The sequence below is a fragment of the Phyllobates terribilis genome, unplaced genomic scaffold (genome assembly GCF_046119375.1).
Source record: "Phyllobates terribilis strain yellow unplaced genomic scaffold, ASM4611937v1 Scaffold_11__3_contigs__length_659146591, whole genome shotgun sequence".
Classification (NCBI taxonomy): domain Eukaryota; kingdom Metazoa; phylum Chordata; class Amphibia; order Anura; family Dendrobatidae; genus Phyllobates; species Phyllobates terribilis.
This window is the reverse complement of record NW_027362771.1, coordinates 353,670,260-353,685,052: the sequence shown is the minus strand read 5'-3', so window position 1 is coordinate 353,685,052 and position 14,793 is coordinate 353,670,260. Positions and strand designations below refer to the sequence as shown.

At 40.7% G+C, this 14,793-nt stretch overlaps 1 protein-coding gene across 1 annotated transcript in view; it reads left to right on the top strand.

Moving 5' to 3' along the window:
• The window catches only part of LOC141166324 (dual oxidase maturation factor 1-like), an 82,665-nt gene that overhangs the window by 46,552 nt on the left and 21,320 nt on the right, over positions 1 to 14,793 (top strand). Inside the window, exon 4 of the mRNA XM_073652894.1 lies at positions 8,697 to 8,754. Within this exon, the coding sequence (XP_073508995.1) occupies positions 8,697 to 8,754 (58 nt within the window). The remainder of the gene's footprint in view (positions 1 to 8,696; positions 8,755 to 14,793) is intronic.

Below are 14,793 nucleotides of genomic sequence, written 5' to 3'. Positions count from 1 at the left end.
GTGACTTTGAGGAGCCTTTATGACAGAAAATACCCAAAAGTGATAACATTCTAAAAACTGCACCCCTCAAGGTGCTCAAAACCACATTCAAGAAGTTTATTAACCCTTCAGGTGCTTCACAGGAATTTTTGGAATGTGGAAGAAAACAATGAACATTTAACTTTTTTTCACAAAACTGCTACTTTAGCCTCAAATTTTTAATTTTCACAAGGGCAGCCAGAAAAAATGGACCCCAAAATGTGTTGTGCAATTTCTCCTGAGCACGCTGATACCCCATATGTGGTGCAAAGCCACTGTTTGGGTGCACGGCATGGCTCGGAAGGTAAGGAGCGCCATTTGACTTTTGGAATGGAAATTTGACTGGAATCGATAGCGGACGCCATGTTGCATTTGGAGAGCCCCTGAGGTGCCTAAACAGAGGAAACCCCCAACAAGTCACCCCATTTTGGAAACTAGACCCCTCAAGGAACTTATCTAGATGTGTGGTGAGCACCTTGAACCCCCAGGGGCTTCACACAATTTTATAATGTTGAAGGGTGAAAATAAAAAAACACATTTTTATCACAAAACTGCTACTTTAGCCTCAAATTTTTAATTTTCACAAGGGCAGCCAGAAAAAATGGACCCCAAAATGTGTTGTGCAATTTCTCCTGAGCACGCTGATACCCCATATGTGGTGCAAAGCCACTGTTTGGGCGCACGGCATGGCTCGGAAGGTAAGGAGCGCCATTTGACTTTTGGAATGGAAATTTGACTGGAATCGATAGCGGACGCCATGTTGCATTTGGAGAGCCCCTGAGGTGCCTAAACAGAGGAAACCCCCAACAAGTCACCCCATTTTGGAAACTAGACCCCTCAAGGAACTTATCTAGATGTGTGGTGAGCACCTTGAACCCCCAGGGGCTTCACACAATTTTATAATGTTGAAGGGTGAAAATAAAAAAACACATTTTTATCACAAAACTGCTACTTTAGCCTCAAATTTTTAATTTTCACAAGGGCAGCCAGAAAAAATGGACCCCAAGATGTGTTGTGCAATTTCTCCTGAGCACGCTGATACCCCATATGTGGTGCAAAGCCACTGTTTGGGCGCACGGCATGGCTCGGAAGGTAAGGAGCGCCATTTGACTTTTGGAATGGAAATTTGACTGGAATGGATAGCGGACGCCATGTTGCATTTGGAGAGCCCCTGAGGTGCCTAAACAGAGGAAACCCACAAGTGACCGAATTTTACAATCTACTCCTCTGTATAAATTAATCTAGTGGTGGGAAAATAAGTAGGTAAATGGTCACTAAACCCATAGATGAATTCCCACAGAGGTGTCATTTCCATAATGGGGTCACTTCAGGGGGGATTATGCTGTTCTGGCACTTTTCAGAGTACCAGAGCTAAAGAATCCCCCCTGAAGTGACCCCATTTTGGAAATGACACCCCTCTGGGAATTCATCTATGGGTTTAGTGACCATTTTAACTCGATGGATGATTTCCAGAAACAAGCACGCAATGGAAGGTTTAGATTCTGGAGAACCCCCCCTGGAAATTAAGTGAGCTCTACTCGAATATGTCATTCACTAAATGAACCAAATGTTTGAATGACAAATTGGGATACATTTTTACAGTATAAAAACGTGGTTCTGTGTGGTAGATTTTAAAGCAGTCAGTGACGCATAAGGCTGGCAATGATGGGCATTGTGGGCAATAGTAGCGGGTATCACGCCTCATTCCTCTCTTAGTACATACACGACATCTTTTCTGGGGGTTCCTTCTTGTTTCCGTTGCTGGAATAAGTGCAATAAAATGTCGCTCAGTGAGTCTTTTCACATCCTCAGATTCTAATGGATGAGCGGGGCTAACACTTTGAAAGACAAGATTTTCAATGACCTTTTCTTGATAATCAAGAAAAGGATCTGAATTTCCTGCTTTTTTGTACAACACAAAAGAATTGTATGTGGCCACCTGAAACAAATAGATAACCAACTTTTTATACCAGGTATAGGACTTTCTTGATACCTGGTATGGCTGTAGAACCTGGTCTGCAAGGTCCACACCCCCCATGTGTTTGTTGTAGTCAATGACTGACACAGGTTTTTGCTTCGGAGTGGTGGATCCTAGTTCTACAGTGGCCCTTGTGGCATCTGTGTGGATCGAGCTGAGGACAAAAATATCCCTCTTATCCCTATATTTCAGGGCAAGCAGCTCTCCGTTGCGTACAGCCCCTGACTGCCCCTTTTGGAACTTTTGGTTGACCAATGGTTGTGGAAACCCCTGACGGTTTTTACGGATGGTCCCACAAGCCCCGATGTTGTGTTCAACCAGACTTTTAAATAGGGGTATGCTGGTGTAATAATTGTCCACATATAGATTGTAGCCTTTTTGAAAAAATGGACTTATCAGCTCCCAAACAATTTTTCCAGATGTCCCCAGATAAGTAGGGCATCCTGGTGGGTTTAGTTGGCTGTCTTTCCCCTCATATATGCGGAAAGCGGATGTGTATCCGGTTGAACTTTCGCACATTTTATAGATCTTTATTCCAAACCTTGCCCTTTTAGATGGGATAAATTGCTTGAGGTGCAGTCTTCTTTGAATTTTACAAGGGACTCATCTATAAAAATATTTTGTGTTGGGGTGTAGAGGCTTAAGAATTTTTCTGACAAATTTTCAATGATGGGTCTAATTTTATATAACCTGTCATGTTCTGGGGCATTTCTGGGCAGGCATTGACTATTGTCGTTAAAATGCCAAAACCGCATGAGCATTTCATAACGGGTCCTAGGCAGAATGACTGAAAACATAGGGGTGGCTTGAACAGGGTGGTTGGACCAGTAGGATCGAATGCTCGGTTTTTTAACAAGCCCCATGGCAAATGTAAGTCCTAAAAATTTTTTTATTTCCTGGACATTAGTTGGTGTCCATAAATTTGCCCTAGCATAGTAAGATCGGGGATTCTGGCTTATGAATTGGGATGCATATAAATTTGTTTGCACGACAATATGCTCTAGCAAGCTGTCTGTAAAAAACAAATTAAAAAAATGAATTGGTCCAAAATCTTCCACCTCCACATTTATACCAGGAGTGGCGTTGAAATCAGGGCTGAATGGAGCAGCCGAATCCGAAGCCTCCCATCTGGGAAATGCTAGATCATGTGGCAAAGCCCCTTGTACACTGGCGTGCGCCAATTCACTAGTAGCAGGGACAGCGCTTGTACTGGGCAGTGTTCCCTGATTTGGAGACGTTTCTCCAGTAGCGCTATTTGCCCCTATTGTTGTACTGGTCCTTGGGCTTGAGGATGGACCAGAATCACTGCTCATTTCTGAGCTCTCAGTGTCGCCGCTACTAAAGCCCTCAAAATCCACATCGCCATCTGAGATTGCGCTGTCATCAGTGTCAGAACACAGCAGGGCATACACCTCCTCTGCGGTATAAGTCTGACGGGCCATTTTATTTTTAGATTTTTTGACTGGACTGAACGGACCGGACTGAACGGACGGGACTGATCTGACAGGACTGACTGACCTGACAGGACTGACTGATCTGACAGGACTGACTGACTGACAGATCTGACAGGACTGACTGACTGACAGATCTGACAGGACTGACTGACTGACAGATCTGACAGGACTGACTGACTGGACTGATCTGACAGGACTGACTGACAGGACTGACTGACTGACAGATCTGACAGGACTGACTGACTGACAGATCTGACTGACTGACAGATCTGACAGGACTGACTGACTGACAGATCTGACAGGACTGACTGACTGACAGATCTGACAGGACTGACTGATCTGACAGGACTGACTGACTGATCTGACAGGACTGACTGACTGATAGATCTGACAGGACTGACTGACTGATCTGACAGGACTGACTGACTGATCTGACAGGACTGACTGATAGATCTGACAGGACTGACTGACTGATCTGACAGGACTGACTGACTGATCTGACAGGACTGACTGATAGATCTGACAGGACTGACTGATAGATCTGACAGGACTGACTGACTGACAGATCTGACAGGACTGATCTGACAGGACTGACTGATCTGACAGACTCACTAACCCTAACTCTTACTTTCTTTTTTATTTTATTTTTTTTACTTTCACAGTGGCAAGGCTGACACAGCTCTTGTCACACTGTTTCTCCTCTGCTCTCTCACTGAGATCGGAGGAGAAACAGTGTATTTATCAGGCAGATCGCCCGGGAAAGTTTGTTGCTAAAACAAACTTCCCTGGTGATCTCTCTGATTGGCTGGTGTGACGCTGACATCATCGAGACCTGAGCCAATCAGGTCTCAATGATGTCAGAGGTCACAGCACCGGGATCCCCGCCGCTCCTGAGGTATGTGGGGGGTCCCGATCGCCGACCACCAGCTGTTGCTATCTTTTAAATGCCGCGATCGCTATGGATCGCGGCATCTAGAAGATAGGAACAGGTTAACATCATGGGGACCTGATCCATTCAGGTCCCCATGATGCCACATGTCAGAGCTATCGCTCTGAACCGGTACCGCAGCGCTAGCAGGACCCTGGGGGTCCTGAGCGCTGCGGGACCACCCACCGTTTTTAAACGTCGGCGCTGCACAGAGCCCGGGCAGCGCCGACGTTTATGTACAGTGGGCGGTCCTGAACCGGTTAAAGGATTTTGATTGCACGAGGGAGCACAGTGCAGGGATGGGTGACTACCATGTGGCTCAGTGTTTTTACAGAATTAGAAGCGGGTCCCTACTGGGTTCAGGTCTCGGTGGGATATCTTGGTATGGGTAACTTTCAGCTGGGGTACCTTTGATCCTGTGCAGTGTGGCTGGGGCAGTGTGGAAATGCTGTTTGTTGCAGTTAAAGGTGGTTTTGAACCTTAAATCCCCCTCCTTTCTGGAGGCTATGCTATAGTTGCATATTGATCTGTATTTAATGTTATGTTTTAATTGTTTGCTGTTATTTAATTAAACAAGGCTGTCATGGCAATTGCATTCAATGTTATGCAGTTTTGCACTTTTTTACTAATTAAGAAAGGGGTATCTTGGTGGCGTTAGGTCTACTTAAGGATAGGCCAATACAGTTACATATTGGAAATCTCTTAGATCCATATTATATTCACAGCTGAACATAGAGCATATAAAAAGAGCATGTTAGAAAGGCAGAGTCTCTCAGAAGCAAAGATGGTCAAGGTTCACCAATCAGTGAATAACTGCATCAATAAATTGTGGAACGATTTCAGAAAAATATTCCTCAAAGTAAAATTGCAAAGACTTTAAATATCGCACTATACTGTGTGCAGAATTATTAGGCAAGTTCTATTTTAGAGGATTATTTTTATTATTGATCAACAACTATGTTCTCAATCAACCCAAAAGACTTATAAATATCCAAGCTTAATATTTTTGGAAGTTGGAGTGTGGTTTTTTAGATTTGGCTATCTTAGGAGGATATCTGTTTGTTCAGGTAACTATTACTGTGCCAAATTATTAGGCAACTTAATAAAAAACAAATATAATCCCATCTCACTTGTTTATTTTCACCAGGTAAACCAATATCAGTGCACACAATTTAGAAATAAACATTTCTGACATGCAAAAACAAAAAACAAAAAAATTAGTGATGAATATAGCTACCTTTCTTTATGATGACAGCCAACAGCCTTCCACCCATAGATTCTGTCAGTTGCTTGATCTGTTTTCGATCAACATTGCGTACAGCAGCCACCACAGCCTCCCGACACTGTTCCGAGAGGTGTACTGTTTTCCCTCCCTGTAGGTCTCACATTTTATGATGGACCACAGGTTCTCTATGGGGTTCAGATCAGGTGAAAAAGGAGGCCATGTCATTATTTTTTCTTCTTTTAGACCTTTACTGGCCAGCCACGCTGTGGAGTATTTGGATGCATGTGATGGAGCATTGTCCTGCATGAAAATCATGTTTTTCTTGAACGATACTGACTTCTTCCTGTACCACTGCTTGAAGAAGTTGTCTTCCAGAAACTGGCAGTAGGTCAGGGAGTTGAGCTTCACTCCATCCTCAACCCGAAAAGGTCCCACAAGTTCATCTTTGATGATACCAGCCCATACCAGTACCCCACCTCCACCTTGCTGGCGCCTGAGTCGGAGTGGAGCTCTCTGCCCTTTATTGATCCAGCCTCTGGCCCATCCATCTGGCCCATCAAGAGCCACTCTCATTTCATCAGTCCATAAAACCTTTGAAAAATCAGTCTTAACATATTTCTTGAACCATTCTTGACGTTTTATCTTAAGTTTCATGTTCAACGGTGGTCGTTTTTCAGCCTTCCTTACCTTGGCCATATCCCTGAGTATCGCACACCTTGTACTTTTTGATACTCCAGTAACGTTGCAGCTCTGAAATATGGCAAAACTGGTGGCGAATGGCATCTTGGCAGCTTCACGCTTGATTTTCCTCAATTCATGGGCAGTTATTTTGCGCCTTTTTTGGCCAACACGCTTCTTGCGATCCTGTTGGCTATTTGCCATGAAACGCTTGATTGTTCGGTGATCACGCTTCAAAAGTTTGGAAATTTCAAGACTGCTGCATCCCTCTGCAAGACATCTCACAATTTTGGACTTTTCAGAGCCCGTCAAATCTCTCTTCTGACCCATTTTGCCAAAGGAAAGGAAGTTGCCTAATAATTAGGCACAGCTTATATAGGGTGTTGATGTCATTAGTCAACACTCCTCCTCATTACAGAGATGCACATCACCAGATTTACTTAATTGGTAGTTGGCTCTCAAGCCTATGCAGCTTGGAGTAGGACAACATGTATAAAAAGTATCATGTGATCAAAATACTCATTTGCCTAATAATTCTGCACGTGGTGTATATACAGTACATAATATCAAAAGATTCAGAGATTCTGGAGAAATCCATGTGCACAAAGGACAAGACCAATGGTCAATATTGGATTCTCGTGATATATGGGCCCTTAGGCAGCACTTAATTATAAACAAACATGATTCAATCTTCCAAATCACTGCATGAGCTCAGGAATACTTCCAGAAATCATTGTCTGTTCACACTACTACTACTGCACTACCCATTGCTTTCAATGGGTGAAAAACGCTGCAAAAATGCTGAAAAAACGCTGATAGAAGTGACATTCTCCATTCTGCAAAAACGCAGCTTTTTGACAAAACAGTCAGGAAAAAAAAATTCAAGCTGTGTACATGAGATTTCAGAAATCTCAGAGATTTTGCTGGTACTGTAAAACGCTACTGAAAATTTGCAATTTGCATGAAAAAAGCGCACCAAAAATGCCCTACACGAACATACCCTTAGGGGGCCTCTGCCATCTATGTCTACCTGTGCATGGGGATATAGAGAGATGTTAATAATTGATTGACATAAAAAAACTTCTGCTTCTCTTTTTTCTCCTTATAAAGTGGTTTTGTAGCAGCTGAGATGTGAATTAGTATATAAGTTATATCTGTACTAGAGATGAGCTATTCTGTTCCAGATTATTTGAATTTGCTTTGAATTTTATAAAAAAAAATTGAATCCTCTTGATTATGAATTTTTGCATGTCGCTTCATGGGATTTTTGCAAAATGTCCCAGACCCCAGAGCATAATAAAGAATATTTAATTCACATCGAATAACTTTGATGCAAAACTAATTTCTTGGCCAAATTCAAATGAACAATCAAATTACAATTTTGGCAGATTTGCTCATCACTGACACGTATAAATGAATTCAATTAAATAAATAATTAATTTCAATAAATTATTAAAGCAAGATCTGTCACCAGATTTCACAAAACAACCTGTATAAATTATTAAATAGATCTCCTAGACCTGATGAGACTGGTGTACTTAAGCAGATTTTAGCTTTCAGAAGAAGAACTCAGCACCCAGATATTTTAGGGCAATTGAATGTTTTACTTGGGACATACACCAACCATTATCTTCATCGGATTCCAGAAAAAAACAAAACAAAAAGAAAAACAGAGCTGTCATATAATACAGTTTAGAGCACAGCGCCATCTGCTGTCTGCTGAAGCTAATCCCTTTACAACATAAGTCTGCAGTTGTTTTCTTCAATAAACGCAACATGGAGGATAACAGGAGAGAACTGACACACATAAACCAGAGAGGTCGCACAGTACAGTGTTAACAAACTGTTTCAACACAGTTTCACCTACTGTATACTGAAAACAGTCCTCCAGAACGAGCCTGCAGCTGCTATATACTCCTGTATAGTCCTGGTCAGAAAAACTGTACAACCCTTCATGAAGTGTTTAAACCCAATCACAGCCAACTTTGCCTAATTTGCCTCAGTGTCCCTCCTGCTGCTGACTTCTCACAGTGTTCGGTACAAGCTGCAGCTTTTAGTCAAAAAATGCTCATTTTGAATCAGGATTATACAAATACAGATTTTCAAAGTAAGTACACTGGGCTCATTAGGTCTAAGATATCTATTTAATGATATATACAGTTTTTGTTAGCAGATCAGGTGACTAAACTTCCTGTATAAAAGATTTTATTTTCAATTAGAAACAAAGAAAATGATCAGGAAAGCTATTTGACTAAACTTACAAACATTCCTTAGCATTCTCTCTTTCTTTCATTAATTGAGCTGATTTAGGCGCTTTATACCTTGGGTGATACTGTAGCCATTTTCTATTCAATAGATTTAATTCCAAAAGAATTAAACAGTGACTTATGGTAACATATTATTTACTATTTACAGAGGACTTTCTGGTTGGTGAGGGTGCTGACCAGTCTTTATATTGGCACTGTCATCATAGGTAAGTTTTTACTCAAGATGTGTTTAGATATGGCAATTTGGTGATAAAACACCCAATTAGTATACTGAAATGTCAAATGTTTCTATCCTGTTGCAGGGTCTATCCTAGATTTTCTGCTGCCTAAGCAAAAATTACAATGGCGCCCCTCCAAAAAAAAATCATTAGTACGAAATCCACAAATGAAATGTCAAATTGCCCTTCACTAGCTTAACCCCTTTACCCCCCAAGGTGGTTTGCACGTTAATGACCAGGTCAATTTTTACAATTCTGACCACTGTCTCTTTATGAGGTGATAACTCTGGAACACTTCAATGGATCCCACTGATTCTGAGATTGTTTTTTTGTGACATATTGTACTTCATGATTGTGGTTAAATTTCTTCAATATCACTTCCGTTTATTTGTGAAAAAAACAGAAATTTGGCGAAAATTTTGAAAATGTTGCAATTTTCAAAATTTGAATTTTTATGCCCTTAAATCAGAGAGATATGTCACACAAAATATTTAATAAATAACATTTCCCACATGTCTACTTTACATCAGCACAATTTTAGAACCAATTTTTTTTGTTAGGGAGCTATAAGGGTTAAAAGTTGACCAGCGATTTCTCATTTTTCCAACAAAATTTACAAAACCATTTTTTTAGGGACCACATCACAATTGAAGTCACTTTGAGAGGTCTTTATGAAAAAAAGTACCCAAAAGTGACACCATTCTAAAAACTGCACCCCTCAAGGTGCTCAAAACCACATTCAAGAACTTTATTAAGCCTTCAGGTGCTTCACAGGAATTTTTGGAATGTGGAAGAAAAAAATTAACATTTAACTTTTTTCACAAAAATATTACTTTAGACCCAATTTTTTTATTTTCATAGGGGTAACAGGAAAAAATGGACTCCAAAATTTGTTGTGCAATTTCTCTTGAGTAAGCAGATTCCCCATATGTGGGGGAAATCCACTGTTTGGGAGCACTGCAGGGTTCAGAACGGAAGGAGCGCCTTCTGACTTTTTGAATGTAAAATTTGCTTGAATAATTAGTGGACGCCATGTTGCATTTGGGGAGCCCCTGATGTGCCTAAACAGTGGAAACCCCCCACAAGTGACACCATTTTGGAAACTAGACCCCTCAGGGAACTTATCTAGATGTGTGGTGAGCACCCTGAACCCACAAGTGCTTTACAGAAGTTTATAACATGGAGCCGTGAAAATAAAAAAGTCGACCTTTTTCCACAAAAATGATGTTTTAGCTCCAATTTTTTTTATTTTCACAAGGGTAAGAGGAGAAAATGGACCCCAAAACTTTTCTCCTGAGTACGCCAATACCCCATATGTGGGGAAAATACAGTGTTTGGGCGCACGGCAGAGTTCAGAAGAGAAGGAGCACTGTGTGACTTTTTGAACGCAAAATTGTCTGGAATTGAGAGCGGACGCCATCTCGCGTTTGGAGAGCCACTGATGTGCCTAAATAGTGGAAACCCCCCACAAGTGACCCCATTTTGGAAACTACACTCCTCAAGGATTTTATCAAGGGGTATAGTGAACATTTTGAACCCAGAGGTACGACACAAAATTTGATAGCATTAGGTCATCATACTGAATAAGCTGTCATTAGTCTTAAGCGCAAGTGCTCGCTACTGAGTTTGCATCGGGTACTCAGGTATGCACCATGTATCGCGGGTGCTCAAGTGACATGCTCGAGTCCCCGCCCGCATGGTTCACGGATATTAGACACCCAAAAAAAAACATGCGGGGATCGCTCGTGCATGGCAGGCAATCCCCATGAGGTTTTTTGGCTGCCAAGCATATGGGGCGGAGACTCGAGCATGTCACTCGAGCACCCGCGATATTCAGGTTTTTTTTTACTTTTGAAAAAAATCCCAACCCTAACCCCAACTCTAACACAGCCCCAACCCTAATCCTAGCCCAACCCTAACCCCAACCCCAACCCTAACCCTAGCCCAACCCTAGCCGAACCCTAACCCTAACCCCAACCGTAACCCCAACCCTAACCCTAGCCCAACCCTAACCGCAACCACAACCCTAACTCCTAGCCCAACCCTAGCCCAACCCTAACCCTAGAGCAACCCTAACCACAACCCTAACCCTAGCCTAACCCTAACCGCAACCCTAACCCTAGTACAACCCTAACCCTAGAGTTTATTTTTTACGCCGTTCCTCGTGCGGTAAAAGTGATTAGATGACTTTATTCTATGGGTCGCTGCGATTACAGCAATACCAGAAACATATCGGGTTTTTATGATAGACAGCTGTCACACACTAAAAGACGCATTTTTTTTGTAAAATCTAGTTTATGCATTGCCATATTTTGAGAGCTATAATTTTTCCATATTTGGCCAACAGTCATGTAATGGCTTGTTTTTTGCCGGGCAAGTTGACGTTTTTATTGGTACCATTTTCAGGTACGTGACAATTTTTGATCGCTTTCTATTCTGATTTTTGGGAGGCAGAATAAACAAAAACCAACAATTCAGGAATTGTTGTTTTTTTTTTTTGTTTTTTTTTTATGCTGTTCCGCATGTGGTAAAATTGATAAAGTAGCTTTATTCCTCGGGTCAGTATGTTTACAGCGGTACCACATTTATATAGTTTTTCTATGTTTTGGCGCTTTTACACAATAAAAGCTATTTTATAGAAAAAAATATTTTTTTGCATTGCTTTATTCTGAGAGCTATAACTTTTTTATTTTTTGGCTAATGGAGTTGTATCGCAGCTTGCTTTTTGCAGGACAAGATGACATTTTCAGTGGTACCATTTTTATTTATATTCGTCTTTTTGATCGCGTGTTATTCCATTTTTTGTTTGGCGGTATTATGATAAAGCATTGTTTTTTGCTTCGTTTTTTTTTTTTTTACCATGTTCACTAAACTATAAACTAGTGGGACAGTTTTATAGGTCAGGTCGTTCTGGACATGGCAATACCAAATATGTGTACTTTTATTTATTTATTTTTTTTCATAATAATATTTATTGATGGGTACATTATATTTTTACTTTTGGTGGATTATTATTTTTTTTATATTTTTACAAAAAAAATGTTTATTTAACACTTTTTTTACTTTTATACTTTTTCTCACTATGTGACTTTCACTTTTTTTTACTCTGATCGCCTGTATAGCATAGGGATGGAGCACCATTCCTGTGATATACAGGGTGTCAGCGCTGCAGATGCAGAAGATACTTTGGTCATCAACTGCGCATGACCAAAGTATCTTCCTGCTGTCTGGTGACCCAGATGTTGTCATGACGACATCGGGTCGTCATGGCAACATCCGGGAAGCCGAGGCAGACAGCGTTGGACTCCGGCAGGAGAGGTGAGTATCGCGATCACCTCCCCTTGCCCCCGCAATGCTGCGATCGACTTAGATCGCTGCATTGTGGGGGTTAACATGCCGGGAGCGGTGCTGGACCGCTCCCAGCACATAGTAGCGGGTGTCAGCTGTGACAATCAGCTGACACCCGTCGGCGATCACGCCCGCACAGCCTGTGTGCAGGCAAAATCAACAGGACATACTAATATGTACCTGGCTCTTAAAGCCCAGGGCACAGGTACGTATTAGTATGTCTTGGGCTTTTAAGGGGTTAATTATATAATAACAGAAAATAAAATCCATACACAAGTATAATATATCAGCAGTGATGGCTTTGCACATCTAGAGGCTGAAATTTTTGCCCATTCTTCTTTGCAAACTAACTGTAGCTCAGTGAAATTGGATGGAGTTCTTCTGTGAACAGCAATTTTCAAGTCTTGCCACAGATTCTCAATGGGATTTAGGTCCGGACACATGAATATGCTTTGATTTAAACCATTCCGTTGTACCTCTGGCAGTATGTTTAGAATCGTTGTCCTGCTGGAAGGTGAACCTACGCCCCAGAATCAAGTCTTTTGCAGCCTCTAATATGTTTTCCTCCAGTATTGCTCTGTATTTCACTCCATCCATCTTGCCAACAACTGATCAGCTTCACTGTTCCTACTGAAGAAAAGCATCCCGACAGCATGATCCTGCTACCATCATGTTTGACAGTGGGGATGGTGTTTTCAGGGTGATATACAGTGTTAGTTTTCTGCCACAGATAGTGTTTTGCATTTAGCCCAAAAACTTCTACTCTATCTGAGCAGTGCACCTTCTTCCACATGTAGGGAACACAGCTGGCATGTGGAAGAAGGTGCTCTGTAGAAGAGTATGCCCTTAATTGTGTAGAGGAGAGAAAGGAGAACAATTTGGAGCAGATAGCAATGTTCAAACCATTATGCCAATTGAGCTGGATGTATTTTTATGTGCAGCATGGGTGTGTGAATGGTACATTATCAAACACTTCCTGGTTCAGAATATGCAGTTAATTTTATAATTACTGTAGGTGGAGCAATGTGTTAATTGCACTTTAAAGATTTTATGGCTGTATAATTTAAAATGGACTATCACTGGAACATGTTTTTCTTTTTAACAAACTTGAAAAACTCTGTATAAAATCTGCTGGAAAATGTGAGAAAATAAAACTTCAACATATAATGTTTGCTATAAGACTCAAATATCTCCTTTCCCTCTGTTTTGAAATGACATCTGATTCAAGTGGTTGTACACAATTAGAAAAACATGGCTGTTTTCTTCCAGAAACAGCTCCACACCTGGCCATAGGCCATGTCTGATATTGCAGCTTTGATTCATTAAAATCAATAGGGCTAAGCAGCCACCAATGCCACACAAGCTGTGGACATGTGTGGCATTGTGTTTCAAAGAAAGCAATCATGCTTTCCTAATCCTGTAGAACCCTTCTAAGGCAACAGGACTGGAACTAGGGAGTTCCTTTCAGTTTCTTGCTGGTATTTTATTTTGCGTAATATAGATGAACATAGAATGTAAAAGAGAACTGTACTGTCAATAAGCTTTGTACAAATCAATAGCACAGGTGAATATAAGAAACCTTGTAATATACAGTGGTGTGAAAAAGTGTTTACTCCCGTCCTGATTTCTTATTCTTTTGCATGTTTGTCATACTTAAATGTTTCAGATCACAAAACAAATTTAAATATTATACAAAGATAACACAAGTAAACACATAATGCAGTTTTTAAATGAAGGTCTTTATTATTAAGGGAAAAAGAAATCCAAACCTATAGGGCCCTGTGTGAAAAAGTGATTGCCCCCACCCCTTAAAATATAAATTAACTGTGGTTTATCACATCTTTGGGAAGCTCAGTTCAATTTCCCTAGCAACACACAGGCCTAATTACTGTCACAACAAATCCTATAAAGAGAAGGAAATACCACAAATTTCAAAAAATAAATCCAAAATACCTCAAACTCTGAATACCAACCACAACAAGAAAGGTATAAAGGAACTACAAAATTGACAAGTGTAATCCATATATATTTTATTACATTTAAACATAGACAAATAAAAAACAGACAACAAGAAAAATATTCAAAATGTATAAAACATAATTAAAATACAGCTCAGGAGGGGGGAGGGGGATGCTCACAATAAATATTACATATGGATCTCCTCTATAAGAAAATAAATGTATTTGTATACCAGCCAAATTTGATTAACAGTAATTATTGACAATAATTAAATATACATGATTACCTCTAATAGCAGCAACGGATGAAAAATGTGTTTATGACTCCATCATAAGAAAGAGACTGGGCAAAAATGGCATGCATGGCAGAGTTCCAAGACGAAAACCACTGCTGAGAAAAAAGAACATAAAGGCTCATCTCAATTTTGCCAGAAAACATCTTCATGATCGTCAAGACTTTTGGGATAATACTCTATGGACTGAGAGACAAAAGTTTACATTTTTGGAAGGTATATTTCCCATTACATCTGGTGTAGAAGTAACACAGCATTGCAGAAAAGGAACATCATACCAACAGTAAAATATGGGGGTGGTAGTATGATGATCTGGGGCTATTTTGCTGCTTCAGGACCTGGAAGATTTGCTCGTAAATGGAACCATGAATTCTGCTGTCTACCAAGAAATCCTGAAGGAGAATGTCCAGCCATCTGTTTGTGACTTA